A 17,407-nucleotide genomic window follows, 5' to 3' on the forward strand; every position below is an offset into this window, starting at 1 on the left:
AAATATTGAGATTCGGTAATTGAAATTTTTTAGGATTCGGTAAAAAAAAATTATTTGAAGATTCGAAGATTCGGTATGAATATTTGAAGATGAGTATGAAGATTGGATGAAGATTTGAAGATTCGGTTTGAAGATTCAAATGAGGGTATGAAGATTCACACGATATTTGGATCGATGCTTAAAAGCTTTTGCTCGGATACCAATTGAGGGGTGTGTTAGGATGAATATCGTATGAATGTGTGTGAAGGTAGGAAGTTGTAGAGAGAAAACTAGAATTCTATTCCACAACTTCCTTGAACATTTTTACATATCTTTGGCTATGTGTGTGAATGGCTCACTTCTAAGGTTGCCTTGTGGGATATATATATAGGCCTCATCTATATCCCACCATTACATGGCTTAGCACACAATCTATGCAGTGGTCCTAACAGTGTGTGTGAGCTGATAGTGGACATACACTATAAATAGAGTTTTCCTTGTTCATTTGTGTTTGAGGTTTCCACCAAGAACACTTGAGTGTGTGTGAGTTGTGTGCTCCTCTTCTTCACCTTCATGGTGAGGAGGATCCATGGTGGATTGATGCTCCAACCACCATGGAAATGCTAAATCGAGTTATCTTAATTCATGTAATTGTTTATTGTAATCATTTATCTCTTTCATTACATGTAATTGTGACTGTTATTGATTGAATACAACTGAGTTTTATAATGTTCATCACATGTTCATCTCATTTATCACATATTAAGCTCAAATTGCTAATCGATGCTTGTTCCTTGATCTAACGATCCTAGCAACTGATGCAAGGGATCCAACAAATGGTATTAGAGCCTAAGATCAAACAAGATTAGATTAAACAGCTGCAATTTGATGAATTTGAGTTTTGGAATTCGGTTTTGACTTTTGTTTACTATTTTTGGGTTTTGATGATTTAGGACGAATTGAGGAAAAGTAAGAATGAGGAAAGCTTAGTAATCATCTAGTGATTAATTCCTCAAAATATTAGCTCTTGAATCGTTGATATGAGTGAGTTCTAAGAAATTTTAGTTTTCAATGTTATGAAACTGAAATCGATTAGTTGCTGAAGATTTGTAGTTTGTTTGAAGGTGTAGATCTTCAATCTTTTTAAATTCCAGGAGCATGTGTTCCGTGTAAGAAGGGTAAATAGAGCAAGAAAGCACATAAGCTGGTTATGTACAATCCAATCTCTGCTCCACTTGAACTGTTGCATATGGGTCTTTTCGGTCCAATCCGTTTTGAAAGCATTGATGGAAGTAAGTACTGTCTGGTTGTAACTGATGATTATTCAAGATTTTCTTGGGTTATATTATTGAAAGAAAAGTCTGAGACTTTTGAGAACTTGAAGGTGCTAATCAATAGGTTAGAAACGAGTTTTAATCTAAAAGTGAGAAAGATTCGTTGTGACAATGGCACAGAATTTAAAAATCAGTATCTTGCAGGTTTCTCTATCGAAAAGGGTATCAATATGCAGTTTAGTTCTGCATATGCTCCTTAAATGAATGGTGTTGCAGAAAGAAAAAATAGGGTTTTAATTGAAACTGCTAGAACCATGCTAGCTAACTCATCACTACCTATTCATTTTTGGGGAGAAGCTGTTGCAAATGCGTGTTACAAAATGAATCAGGTTCTGATAGTTAAGCATTTGGGTAAGACTTATTATGAACTGCTGCATGGAGAAAACCTACATTGAAGCATCTAGAACCATTTGGTGCGCCTTGTACTATATTGAAGTGAAAACCAGGAAGTAAGTTCGATGCTAAGGTAGTTAACGGCGTATTTTTAGGGTATAGTTCTCCTAACAAGCGAGTCTTCAACAATGAAACCAGATGTGTGGAAGAATGGTCTGAAGTTGATGTTTAGAGAAACCAACAGAAAGCTACTCCAAAGAGCCATCCATGGATTTACAACTATGATGAGCTGATTGACTCATTCACTCTTGCTCCAGATCATGTGGAGAACGAAGTGGAATTACAAATGTTGTTTGATTTATAAAATGCGCCAGAAGTGTCTGCACCTATTCGATCTCCTGATCCCACTCCATCTGTTGTTGAACCACTTCAAGAATCTGATCAAGATCCCATTTACGATACTTGCAGATCTGATATTTTAAGTGAAAGTTTAGAAAATCCTGAAGATATGGGTGACACTACAAATCTACATCATAATATACCTGTTCTTGCACAACCAATTCCCAAAACTACAGCTGCTCATCCTAGAGAAAATATTATTGGTGATCCTAATGCGTGTGTTCGAATAAGAAGACAAGTTCCGTTTGATGGCCAAGTTGATACTCATATGACAGCTGCTGCTGCATTCTTCGAGTATGCATGTCATATTTCCAAGATTGAGCCTAAGACAACAAATGAAGCTTTGAAGCATGTTGACTGGGTAATGGCCATGTAAGAAGAGATTCAAAAATTTCATCGATTAGACGTTTGGAAGTTGGTAACGAAGCCAAATGGTGTTAAAGTCATTGATCTTCAATGGGTTTGGAAGAATAAGTATGATGAAGATGGCAATGTTATTCGTAACAAAGCTAGGTTAGTAGCAAAGGGTTATCAGCAAGATCCAGAATTCGACTATGATGAAGTTTTTGCTCCTGTTGCCAGATTGGAAGCAATTCGTATTTTCTTGGCATTTGCTTCATTCATGAAATTCAAAGTGTATCAGATGGATGTCAAGAGTGCTTTTCTTTATGGCAAGCTAAATGAAAGAGTATATGTAAATCAACCACCGGGTTTTGAAGATCATCTTCATCCTGGCAAAGTTTACCGTTTTCGGAGAGCCCTTTATGGACTACATCAAGCCCCGCGTGCTTGGTATGGATGATTATCTAGTTATCTTATTGAAAAAGGATATCAAATGGGCATGGTAGACTGTACTCTGTTCACTAAAGTACAAGGTGACGAAATTATCTTTGTCCAGATTTATGTTGACGATATCATTTTCGGTTCTACTAAGCAGGAACTCGTCGATGAGTTCGAGCAGGTTATGAAGGACGAATTCAATATGAGCAAATTGGGTCGGTTACATTATTTTTCTTGGGCTGTAATTCGAACAGACAGATCACGAAATCTTTCTGCACCAAGCAAAATATATGAATGATATACTAGAACGATTCTGTATGACTCAAGAATTTCCAGTTTCCACCCCGTTAGCAGTTAATCATGGAATCTCTTTAGATTGTGAAGGGGAACCTGTTAATCCAACTTACTATCGAGTAATCATCGGATCCCTCATGTATCTTACTGCATCAAGGCCGGATATAATGTTCGCGACATGTCTCTGTGCACGATACCAAGTTAATCCGAACACATTTCACCTAACAGCTGCCAAAAGGATTTTACGTTATCTCTTACATTCTCCTAATCTTGGCATATGGTATTCTAACAATGAAAAGTTTGATCTTGTAGCATACATTGATTCAGATTATGCAGGTTGCAAGATTAACAACAAATCAACATCAGGAGGGTGTTAATTTCTTGGTGAAAGGCGGGTGACCTAGCAGTGCAAGAAGCAAACTGCTGTCGCTCTTTCCACATGTGAAGCTGAATACATAGCTGCTGCTAGTTGTTGTTCGCAAGTTATCTGGATTCAACAGTAACTTCACGATTATGGGCTAAGAATCTCTCTCTATCCTATCTTTATTGATAATACTGCAGCTATTGTTGTCACTAAGAATCCTGTTCAACATTCTAAGACAAAGCATATAGGAGTTAAGTATCATTTTATTCACGATTGTCATGAGAAAAAGAATCATAGAGGTTAAGAGAATAGGTACTAAGGACCAAAGGGCTGATCTGTACACTAAGGATTTCGATAAACCTAGGTTCTTGCACCTATTAGAGATGAACGGCATTGTTGATAGAGACAAGGTGATTTCGGATGTCGAACTATGAGAATTAATCAAACTTTTAGACTGTGCATGTAGCTTGCATGACATTTAGATATTTAGTTTATGCTTTTCTTATTTGAATATTATCAAAGCTGTCTGCATAACTTACATGAGTTACTTAATATTTGCATGCCTATCTGTAGATATTTTCTGCTTTTCATTTTGTTTAAAATGCTAAAAAGACAAAAAGATTTATGTTTTTAGTATTTTAGGGGGAGAATATGTTCCAACAGAAAATACCTAAAAAGTATAAAATGCCTCATCTGAAAACCTTAAAAAGTTGAAAATTTCGAAAATGAGCTTGTTTTGATTAATATGATGGAGATGAAGAAATTACTATACTGAGAATTGATAATTGATTATTAGGGACTGATTTGAATGTTTATGTTTATCTATTGTGTGATGTACTGATTGACGTGACTTACGAATTCTTGGCATTAGACAATTATACTAAGAATAACAATCATCTAAGATTCGAAAGTCAAGGACGATCTGTAGTGTTTGAAGGTAGTCACCTAATTATCTCTGAAACTGTATCTAATGATAATTGTTGAGGAACTCAACAATCGGTTGAGGGTATCCCCTATCATAATTGATAATCATTAGAAAATGTTAGTCTTGGATTAAGGGGTTGAGGATTATCTGTTTGGCTGGTGCATACCACGTTGTCACGGGCCTGAGACTTAAAAATCGAAATTAAACTTCAAAATGTAAGAGAAAATTAGTTTATGTCGAAGTAAGTGTCCCTTCTTGCTTAAAGTCGAAGAGTATAAGTCTTTATTGCGGACCATTGAAGCATTTAAGGGAGAACTCCTTCGAGTGATCTAATCACACAACAAAGAAACATGAGTTCAAGCATAAATTTGGAAAATCCATTCATGATGCAGTTCAAAATTAATATATCAAAAGACAATGATATGCTGAAAAAGAAATATCAAAAGAAAATCAAAGTAAAAAATAATTGGCGTATCAAGATGGCAAAGTCCTGAAAGTTGAAAGAATGAGAAATGCTGATTCATGAAGAGCTCATATAGAACTCAGATCATTCTTAGTGTGATGCCCCCGTGCAGCTTGAATTGTTTAATCATGACGTTCACATCGAACTATCAAGATTCTTATCGTCTGCAATTTAAAGTTATACCCATTAAGGCTGTAAGTTAGAAAGATACTTACCTAGATATACTCTAAATACAAATATATGAAAGTTTATCTTTCGATTCCATTTTCCATGTCAACTTGAACATAAAGAAGTTAAGGGCCTTGAGATTTATTTCGTGTGACGACTGGTCATCAGGCAAGTCTGCTTTAAATGTAGACCAATCCCCGCGGTAAATAATTCGCCTATTCGGATAATCCAATATATTCTTAGATCTGCCGATCAACTAGATTAAAGATTGTCAACACATTGGTAGAAGCCAAAGGCTGACAGGGTTATTCAAAATGTCGTGAGAACCATCCTGTTCAATTTGAATGAAGTACATGGATAGATATAACGGAAAGTTACACATAATGAATTGACAACCTAATAAAAATGCACAATCATAAGTGATGAAAGAATCAAGGATTAATGAACTTAGCGTGATCTCATAAATCACTGCACTTTAGTGTTCAAGTAATTAATGCCAACATGATTGTCGAAGTGTTCGGTGGGAGCATGTTCATGTTTAATGAGGATTGATATATATCAGTAATTGCATGATAATAGACATAGACCGGAGAATTGGGAATGAACAACAAAAGTTGATTCAATATGTCAGTTCTGATCCATTTTTAAAATTGTTAATCATCTTGCTCACAAAAAGAATGTGGATTTATGTTTGCTAATATGCTTAGCTGTATTATCATGATAAATAGCTTGCATTGAAAACTGTAAAACAACAAAAAGATTTTGTTTTGGCATGTTATTGCATTTCATGATAGAATGTCTTTCTTTTGCATAATTTAGTTGCATGACATTATATCTCCGAAAATTTTATAAAGATTTTATCTTTCCTTTGTTTTCTGATTATCCTCTGAAAGCACAATGACATCTGAAAGAACTTTGTTGAGATCAAGATATTTCTTGCCACCAAATGCATAAGATAGACGTTTGTGAAGTTTATAGAGCTTGTGATTGTTTGAATGATTTAGTGAATTGATGAGTTATTTATCTTAAGATGACATTACACTGTAGGCTATACATGAAGGTATTTCGTATGCCCGAGAGACATATTAAATTAATGTGGCTAATGTGTTATGATCCAAGTCGGGTCATACCCAATAACGAACTTACCGACACTTTATATGTATTTAATCTTAACGACTGGATCGTTAAATAAATACGCGACACTTGAACTTTAGAAAATCAGTTTTCTAAAATATTATCACTTGAGATAAATTATTTGGATACTTTATATTTAATTATTTATAGATTTAAATAATTATGTTGTGTTATATTTTATAAATTGGTTTATAAAATGTAAGAAACTTAACAAATGCATATTTTATACCAAGTTTTACAAGACATTTTAGAACAAGTTTTATAAAAGAAAAATATTGTTATAAAACAGATATGGGGGACAGTTTTGGGGTCTCCAAGGAGACACCCCATGCTAGTCTTTTGTTACTTTTAATATCCCACTTCTCAAGTGCATGCTATTCTCCAAAAACCAAGCATTGACTCACTCATTTTTGAAACAACAATTTGAACTTATTCTCTCCTTGTTCTTGTGCTGCTTCTGCCGTGACTTTGCAAGGAAAAAGGAGGGAGTTTTTGCTTGGTAATCTAAGTGATTAAGTGTCTTAAATCCTAACTCAAACAAAGGTAGTGTTGGTGCAAAAGGGCTTGTGGGTATTACACACTTGAGGCTTCAAGTTAGAGGCTTTTATTCATCATCTTCATCATCATCTTTCACTCTTGAAAATAGCCCTCAAACTCACTTGAGGAGGTATAAATCTTATCTCCTTGCTCTTTTAGGTAAGCATATATTCAAGACTTGATATTAACATGGGATTCAATTTAAATGGTTAAACATATAAACTTGTTTTCTTAAAGATTATGCTTCCGCTTGCTTTAACTTTCATAAAATAGGTTTTGTGATTATGTTAACATTAAGAACATGTTATAATTTTGAATTCCATCAATGGTATCTAGAGCCGAAGTCTATGGATTATGCTTCTTTTATATGGTCTTTAAACTCACTATATTTGCATTCCAAGTACATGCATGAATATGGAATGCAAAAATTTTCTGGTTTGGGAGGGTCTATGGTTTTGGCCGAATTTGTAGGGGTTCCAAAAGTGGTTTTGGACTTGCCATTTGGTTCATATTTGTTGATAAATTAATGTTCACAATCATAGCCATGACCTTGTGTTTGAATGAATATTTGTTTGGTTGATTTGTTAATCTTTCAATTTGGTTGTAATATTCATTCTATTTGGTTTATAATATAAATTATTCATTTGGTATGTAATATTAATTTTGGTTATGTAATTTATTTTATATTTGGTATGTAAAATAGATTAGGTTGTATTTTCATTTTTTAGAAGAAATGTATTAGGATATATATTTTTTGTAAAAGATGAAGATGCAAGATGAAGACAAGGAAGATACAAGATTAAGTGGGAGATTTTGAAATCTCCTACTTTGTGTTATAACCCCTTAACCGGTGGCATTTGTTTTCGGCTAAACAAATGTCTACCAAAAATGGATTGATTGTGAACATATTTGTTTTTCATGCATGGTTGTTTATTGTGTTTGTATGTTTGGTTGCTACAAGTAAATCACAAGTTAACAACAAGCAAAATGACAATATAATTGGTTAAGTTAGATATTATAAATGACATACAAAACGAAAATTTAAATGGTTAAATTGAAATGGCAAAAGGACATTAATAAATGGTTATTAAGAACACTAAAAGGATCACATATATAAAATGGTTTATATCAAGTAATTGGCTTAATTACAAGACATGAAAACAGTTTTTCATAAGTACCATACACTAAATGCATGTTGTTGTATGGCATAAAAGTTTTCTTAAACTAGAAATAATGAAAACTTAAAATCCCTTATTAACAAGGCAAACAAGTTAAACGCCATCCTTTTGTGTGACACTTAAAAATAATTAGGGAACTCATAATGGGATAAAGGTCACCTAACCGTTATGAGCAAACGAATATGATTAAGGTGAATTTCGCACACTTGTGGGATAAAGGTCACCTAACCACTTGTATGTTAAATTTACACGTTTACACAAGTAGGACGACTTGATTTGGGAATCATGAACTTAGGGTCACCGAAGCATGAGAAACAAATAGGCGTTGATAGAATAAATATGCCATGCAAAAGGATTGCATGATTCCATAACTTAGAAGTTGCAAAAGGATTGCAATTGTCATATAATGACTACCTAGCTAAATCAAATGACGGGATAAAGGTCACCTAACCGAAATTTGGTTTACCGTTGGATTCTAAAATTTAATAAATATCAATTGGACTTAAAGGGTATTGATTGTTAAATTAAAATTGATACTTAAACAAATTTGTTAAATTTTATAGATGGCCGTCAATAACAACAACATTCCAAACGCACCAATCAACTTTAACAACCTATCGTTGAGGTCAATCCTCGAGAAGGAAAAACTCAACCATACAAACTTCATGGATTGGTTTCGCAATCTAAGAATTGTCCTCAAACTAGAGGATAGGGCGTATGTGTTGGAAGACCCCATTCCCGATCAACCGGACGAGGATGATACAGAAGGCATGGCTTATTGGGAGAAATATTGCACCGATTCGGTGCAAGTTTCTTGCCTCATGCTTGGGACTATGATACCAGAACTCCAAAAGGATTTCGAGCATCATAGTGCATATGACATGATCACACAATTGAAGGAGATGTTCCTTCAACAAGCTCGTGTCGAGCGCTTCGAAACGGTTCGAGCGCTTCATGCATGTCGGATGGACGACTCCCAATCTGTTTCATCTTATGTCCTTAAGATGAAAAGCCTAATTGATCGATCGAACTATCTAAACTTCAACGTGTCTAATGAATTGGCCATAGACCTTATCATTAATTCTCTGTCAAAGAGGTTTGACACATTTGTAATAAATTACAACATGAATGGATGGGATAAGAGCATTGGCGAATTACATGCCATGCTTAAAATGGCCGAAGCGAGCATGGGTAAAAGGGCTTCACCCATGTTTATGATCAATGAAAGCGGGTCCAAAAACAATAACACTTCTAAGCCAAAGGTGGCTAAGAGGAAAGGACCCGCCTACCAAGGCAAGGGCAAGGGAAAGGGGAAGATGGTTACCCCAACCAACAATAACAAGAAGCAAAAGGTTGCCGGTAAAGATAACCCCAAGGAAGATCCGCGCTTTGGTTGCGGTGAAATGGGTCACTGGAAAAGCAACTGCCCGGTCTACCTTAAGGAGTTGAAAGAAAAGAGGGATGCAGGGCAAACCTTACGTAATGTATATATGGTATACATTTAGCTTAGTATTACTTCTTCTAATACATGGGTATTAGACACAGGATGTGGAACTCACATTTTCAATTCTATGCAGGGGTTCAAAAGAAGTAAACAAGAAGCGGGAACATCAAGTCTCTTCATGGGAAATGGAGCTAAGGTGCACGTAGTAGCTCAAGGAGACTTTATTTTGAAGCTTCCAAGTGGTTTGGAGCTTATTTTGAAAAATATTTTGTATGCACCCAATTTATCTCGAAACATTATTTTCGTATCCCGTTTGAAACAATGTGGTTTTAATCTTAATTTCATTAATGATGATATCCATGTTTCTTTAGATAATGTGTTCTATTTTAAGGCTTCGCCTTCGAATGGTATTTATGAATTGGTTCATGATGACACATCATACAATAGCTCAATGTTCCATGCAAACACCAAGAAACTCAAAAGGGATTTGAGTGATTCCTACTTATGGCATTGTCGTCTTGGTCACATAAACAAGAATCGAATGCATATACTTCAAAAGAATGGACTTTTGAAATCAAATGAACTAGACTCGTTTGATGTATGTGAATCTTGTTTACTATGACGACCCGGGAATTTTTGACTAAATTTAAACTTAATCTTTATATGATTTCGATACGATAAGCAAGGTCTGTTAAACTGAATCTCAAAAGTTTGAACTGTTTCATATATTCAATTGACCTTTGACTGTTCCCGACGATTCACGAACATTATTTGTAAATAAATATGTATATATATTGTATAGATATAAATATAAGAATATATATATATATATATATATATATATATATATATATATATATATATATATATCTATATATATATATATATATATATATATATATATATATATATATATATAATATTATGAATTAGTAAAGTATAATCTATTTAATTGAAATATAAAATGTAAAATAATACTTAGAATAAATAAGCTATTGTTAATATAAAGTAGATATATATAACTTATTATATCTTAATTGTTATTTGTATAATTAACAGATATTATTATTACCCTTATCATTAACAGTCAGTATTAGTATTAATGATATTATTATTATTATCATTTTTATTATTATAATTGTAATTATTTATTATTAATATTTGTATCATTTATATTATTATAACATATAATATATAGAAATAAAAATTTAAGACATGTAACAAGTTATTACTAGTATTATTATTTAGTACTAAGATTAAGAATCATTATTATTATTATTAGAAATATTAATTATAAACTATAAAAATAAATATATATAAATATAACAGATTTACATATATAAAGGTAAACATATACAGATATATATAATAAAAAAATACACAGATATATACAGATTCATATTTTAGGAAATCAGTATTTATTTTATTTTGATTATTAATATTAATAAATATAATTATTATATTAATTATTGATAAATTGGTATAAAAATCCTACTCATGATTTTAAGAATTAAGAGTAGGTTTACATCTCAATCCACACTGTTTTTATTTTTATTTATATCCCTAAAATTCGTTTTACCTTGCATGAGATCGTACCAATCTGTTAAAGTTACAGCTTAGTTTTTATTTTTTTCTATTTAACTTTTATTCTGACTGAAGTACCTGTCGACAATTCTCAATACAAAACAATACAGATTGATTAGGATTATTATCACATTCAGTTCCCTTTCTCAATCTACTTTATTTTTTTCTTCACCTGCTCGTGATTTCCTGTCCAACCTAATCACCACTAAGAAACAAGTTTAAAATTATTGTTACTGCATCGATTATTCAATGACATAATATAATCCCTGCTGCTACCATTCATAAATGAAAAACCCAAGAACAGGTTCATCTTTCTTTCTTTCCTTCACGAACTGTGTAGGTTAATAACTCAATCCCAAACAATTTATCAAAATCAAAAAACGCAGAAGTACTATAAATAATTTATTTGAAATCTCTACAAATATATAGATCCTAACCATATGATTTGAGAATAATTTTCGAAGTCAAAACATATGAAATAAAAGTCAACTGAAGTTACATTGATCAATTGGAATGAAATACCAATTTTCAGATGATCAATCTTCCTTACGAGCATTAGATACATGATTTCCAAAATATTTTATGTTGATTCCAACACCTGCAACACACTAAATCTCGAATTCAATTCTCAAAATCACGAAGAACTCACCGTTCCTGTTCCTTGTCGAATACAATTAAATACGGTTGTATTGATCAATTTTGCTTCAGCAAAACACTTAGTCGTTGCTTCTAGGTGAGTATTCCATTAAATTCTCCTTCAATTGATCATCACGGTTTACTCGATTTAAACCCAATCAAACCCATCTATTTCCTGCTATTTACAATCGGCTTTGCCATAAATTTCTGCTGTTTGTTTCCTCTTGATCTTGTTCGATTTTTCGGTTGGTTGCTGCTAATTCCTTCTTACTAATGTAACCATCGACATCCAACCCTAGAAAACCATCTGAGGAATTAAACTGGATCTTGTTACGGTTTCTATATTTTTTTTATCTGACATTGATTTAGGGTAACGAGTCATTTAAAATTTGGTGAGGGTTGTTTGGCTTATCAACTGGGCTCCTTATATAATACTTGGTGGACTTTAACTTTGGGCTTCTTTTGATCAGTATTATGGACTTCATTTGAGATTAATTGAACGGGTTATTAAGTTCGGATCAGGATTCAAAATGGTATATAGTAAATGGAGCAGTGGTTAGTTGTGTTTGCTTGGAACGAGAGGTTTCGAGTTCGAGCCCCGTCATGGGCAATTCCTTTTAGGAAAGCTTTAAAAAGGGTATACACATTTATATTTATATTTATATTTTTATTATTATTATTATTATTATTATTATTATTATTGTTATTATTATTATTATTATTATTATTATTATTATTATTATTATTATTATTATTATTATTACTAATATTATTATCATCCTTAATATTAAGATTATTATTACTATTTTTATAGGTATTATTATTATTATTATTATTAGTATAGTTATTATTATTATTAGTATAATTATCAAAACTATTAATATTAGTATCATTTCTAAATCTAATTATATTAGTATTATTATTATCATAAAGAGATACACATTTTTATTTATTATTAATTTACCAAATAAAATACTATATAAGAATATATTTAATACATATCACATAACAACATTAATATTTTCATAATAACTACCAATTATTTATCTAAAGGATATGAAATAAATATAGTTAATTATGTTATTAACGAAACACATAATTTATTAAAATAACAATGAATAATAATATAGGAACATGCTCGATTATGAGTATATGTTTTAATATATATAATTGATATAGGTTCGTGAATCCGAGGCCAACACTGCATTGTTCAATTTAATCATATGTATTTTTACTACAAAATACAGTATGGTGAGTTCATTTGCTCCTTTTGTCTCTTTACATTTTTGAGACTGAGAATACATGCGCTGTTTGTACAACTGCTTTATTAAATGTTTTTTTGAAATATATTTTGAACTGCGAATACATGAAATGCTTTTATAAATGTTTGACGAGATAGACACAAGTAAAACATTCCTCGATTGAATTATGTGAACATGATAATTGCCACCGTTGAATTATGTGGACATGATAATTGCCACCGTTGAATTATGTGGACATGATAATTGCCACCGTTGAATTATGTGAACATGATAATTGCCACCATTGAATTATGTGGACATGATAATTGCCACCAATTGATATGAATGATATGTATCGAGAGAATGATTTTATACACAGGTTATGTGTATGTTATTTTTGTGCACGAGATATGTGTACGGTTACTAAGATTTATGAAAGATGATTTCGTACACGAGAAATGTGTTCTGTATTTAAAAGATATTGCATGTACATTACAGGTGGGTATAGGATTCGGGCCCATTTGTACCATGCAGAATTTAAATCTTGTGGTCTATCAAAATGATGAATTTTACTGTTTTATGATAAACTTATGAACTCACCAATCTTTTGGTTGACACTTTAAAGCATGTTTATTCTCAGGTATGAAAGAAATCTTCCGCTGTGCATTTGCTCATATTACATGGAGTTGTTCATGGCATATAGAGGTCAGAACCTCGCAATGGGACCAACTGTTGAAGACTTCGTCCAGATGGATTAGGACGGGTCCTTTCATTTACAAGGCAAAATGACTAAAGCACCTTTCAAAGGGACCTATGAAAGGGCTAAAGACTTATTAGGATTAATACATTCGGATGTATGTGGACCTTTTAAGTCCATGACTAGGAAAGGTGAAAGATACTTCGTCACTTTCATTGATGACTTCAGTCGTTTCGAATATGTCTATTTATTAAGGCACAAGGACAAAACTTTTGAAGCATTCAAAGAATATCAAAATGAAGTACAAAATCAACTCAATAAGACAATCAAGGTACTTCGTACCGATAGAGGAGGTGAATACCTAAGCGATGCTTTCCAAGATCATCTTAAAGGTTGTGGGATTATCTCACAAATCACTCCTCCTGGAACAAGCCAACTTAATGGTGTTTCTGAAAGGAGGAACCGAACCCTAATGGATATGGTTCTATCAATGATGGCTAGAAGCTCGTTACCTCTATCATTTTGGGGTTATTTTCTATGCGCTGCGGCTCGTATTTTAAATATGGCCCCAACCAAGAAAGTGGAACGAACTCCTCATGAGATGTGGTTTGGAAAACCTCTATCTCTATCATACTTAAAGGTATGGGGATGTGAATCTTATCCTAAGCATTACGTCCCTAATAAGTTGAATGCTCGATCCACGAAGTGTATCTTTATAGGATACCCCAAGGATGATATGGGATACTATTTCTATGATCCAACCAAGCAAAATGTATTTGTTGCTCGAAAGGCTGAATTCCTTGAAACTAAGTTCCTAATGGAAGGAAATAGTGAGAAGAATATAGATCTTGAAGAGGTTCAAGATCAAGTAAATGATACATAATTGGTTGACACTAGCACTCAACATGAAAATGTTGAGAATGATCAAATGGATGATCAAAGTATGCAAGACGTTCGTAGATCTGGTAGGATTAGTAATCCTCCTGAGAAATATGGGTTTCTCATGGATGGTTGCTATGTGGTTGATTTGGATGAACCAACAAACTACCAAGATGCTTTATCAGGGATTGATAAAGATAAATGGCAGGAAGCCATGAACGCTGAGATGCAATCCATGTATGACAATCAAGTTTGGGAACTTGTTGCACAACCTGCTGGCTCAAAGCTAGTTGATTGTAAATGGCTTTTCAAGATGAAAACAGACATACATAGTAACTTGGATACATACAAAGCTAGACTTATAACAAAAGGTTTCACTCAAACTCAAGGGGTTAACTATGATGAAACTTTTTCACCTGTGGCAATGCTAAAGTCTATTAGGATATTACTTGCCATTGCTGCTCATTATGATTATGAAATATGGAAAATGGATGTCAAGACCGCTTTCCTAAATGGACACCTTGAGGAAGATGTCTATATGTTTCAGCCTGAAGGTTTTGTTGATTCGAAATATCCTAAAAAGGTATGCAAGTTAAAGAAGTCAATCTACGGATTGAAACAAGCATCTAGAATGTGGAATCATCGTTTTAATGAGGAAGCCAAGAAATTTAGCTTCATTAAAAATGGTGATGAAGCTTGTGTATACAAGAAAGCTAATGGGAGCACTATCATGTTCCTTGTATTATATGTGGATGATATATTATTATTTGGGAATGATATTTCAGATATGCATGGTGTTAAAACTTGGTTAAGTAAATGCTTCTCCATAAAGGATCTTGGAGAAGCACAATATGTTTTGGCTATTGGGATCTACAGGGATAGACCCAAGAAACTGATAGGTTTGAATCAAATTGCATACATTGAAAAGATCCTGAAAAGGTTCAAGATTGACAACTCTAAGAAAGGTTTGGTACCTATTTAAAGAGGAACGCTTCTCAGTTCATCTCAGTGTCCTACCACAAAAGATGAACAAGAGAGAATGAAGAAAGTCCCGTACGCATCTGCTATTGGGTCAATCATGTATGCAATGATATGCACTAGACCGGATGTGTCATGCGCTCTTAGCTTGACAAGTAGATACAAGAATAAGCCAGGAAACAGTCATTGGATTGCGGTTAAAAGTATATTGAAATACCTTAGGAGGACTAAGGATATGTTTCTAATATATGGGTCTGGTGAGGAGGAACTCGCTGTAAAAGGTTACGTGGATGCGAGTTTCCAGACTGATCGAGATGATTCTCGATCACAATCCGGTTATGTCTTCACATTAAATGGAGGTGCGGTCTCTTGGAAGAGTTCAAAACAGGATGTTGTTGCATTATCCACTACAGAGTCAGAGTACATTTCCGCCTCATTGGCTGCTCAGGAAGCTGAATGGATGAAGAAATTCATCGATGACTTAGGAGTAGTCCCTTCTATTCAGGATCCTCTTGAGATCTTTTGTGACAACGAGGGTGCGATTGCTCAAATCAAGGAACCTCGTGCTCATCAAAAGACCCGTCACATTGAGCGGAGATTCAACTACATAAGGGATGAAGTTGAAAATGGAAAGATATGTATTCACAAAGTTCACACAGATCTTAATATAGCGAACCCTCTCACGAAGCTCTTACATGGAGCAAAACATGCAGGACATGTTTGTGCATTAGGGCTTCGATATTCTAGTGATTGGTCATGATCTGTTTTAAGTATTGTAACGGAACGAAATTTGTTCAAACTCATTAATATAATTATGGTATTAATTTATTAATCTTGAGTCATGTTCCTATTTTGCATATTTTATCCATGAATAAGTAATTATTCTAAATTTCGTAGTCGATCACATTTGTGGGAACAAGTGTGAGGTTTAGACTATTATGAACTTGGATTGGTATACATTCACGGGATGAATGTGGGGCAAGGTAGCAACCAAGGTTCATAGATATTTGTGAGATACAAATATTGGAAGACCCGCCCTTAAGATTTACTAAATGGAGCCTTTGTGGTTGATCACATGTAATCTTGAGTAAAGGCGAATATCATTGTATCCTCTGACCTGAGATACATATTAAGTTCAGATATTTACCATGTACCGTGCCTTGATTCTTTCCTTCGCTATTCAGAAATATGGTAGTTCATAAGGAAGAGCTCAGGTATAATGCAAGGTGTATGTTTAGGACGTATGTAGTCAAGATGGAATTTGTCCCTCTTATTCGTTGAGAGTCAGATGTCTAAGGCCTAATAAAGTTAAATCTAGAAAAGAGTGATCACTCTGTATCTCTTGAATTGAAAATGACATCTAGGATGAAAGGATAAATGAAAGATTCAGTTATTCATATTCGAGATGGGAACTCGAAAAGGATGATGTTATTGAATGGCACAAAGTCATAACATATTAGGGGTGATGGACTGTCGTTAGGTGGTATCCGTCACTTGCATTAATTTCTTATGTTTCTAGTGCAAGTGGGAGATTGAAGGTATTTCGTATGCCCGAGAGACATATTAAATTAATGTGGCTAATGTGTTATGATCCAAGTCGGGTCATACCCAATAACGAGCTTACCGACACTTTATATGTATTTAATCTTAACGACTGGATCGTTAAATAAATACGCGACACTTGAACTTTAGAAAATCGGTTTTCTAAAATATTATCACTTGAGATAAATTATTTGGATAATTTATATTTAATTATTTATAGGTTTAAATAATTATGTTGTGTTATATTTTATAAATTGGTTTATAAAATGTAAGTAACTTAACAAATGCATATTTTATAACAAGTTTTACAAGACATTTTAGAACAAGTTTTATAAAAGAAAAATCTTGTTATAAAACAAATATGGGGTACGGTTTTAGGGTCTCCAAGGAGACACCCCATGCTAGTCTTTTGTTACTTTAATATCACACTTCTCAAGTGCATGCTATTCTCCAAAAACCAAGCATTGACTCACTCATTTTTGAAACAACAATTTGAACTTATTCTCTCCTTGTTCTTG

The 17,407-nt window shown here is 33.4% G+C and overlaps 1 protein-coding gene across 1 annotated transcript; it reads left to right on the forward strand.

Moving 5' to 3' along the window:
• Positions 1-3,142: 3,142 nt before the first annotated feature.
• Positions 3,143-3,496, forward strand: LOC139854444 (uncharacterized mitochondrial protein AtMg00810-like). The gene has a single exon (XM_071843747.1). The coding sequence runs from the start codon at positions 3,143-3,145 to the stop codon at positions 3,494-3,496; it is 354 nt and encodes a 117-aa protein (XP_071699848.1).
• Positions 3,497-17,407: the final 13,911 nt, after the last annotated feature.

This window comes from Rutidosis leptorrhynchoides, chromosome 6, assembly GCF_046630445.1.
Source record: "Rutidosis leptorrhynchoides isolate AG116_Rl617_1_P2 chromosome 6, CSIRO_AGI_Rlap_v1, whole genome shotgun sequence".
Lineage (NCBI taxonomy): Eukaryota > Viridiplantae > Streptophyta > Magnoliopsida > Asterales > Asteraceae > Rutidosis > Rutidosis leptorrhynchoides.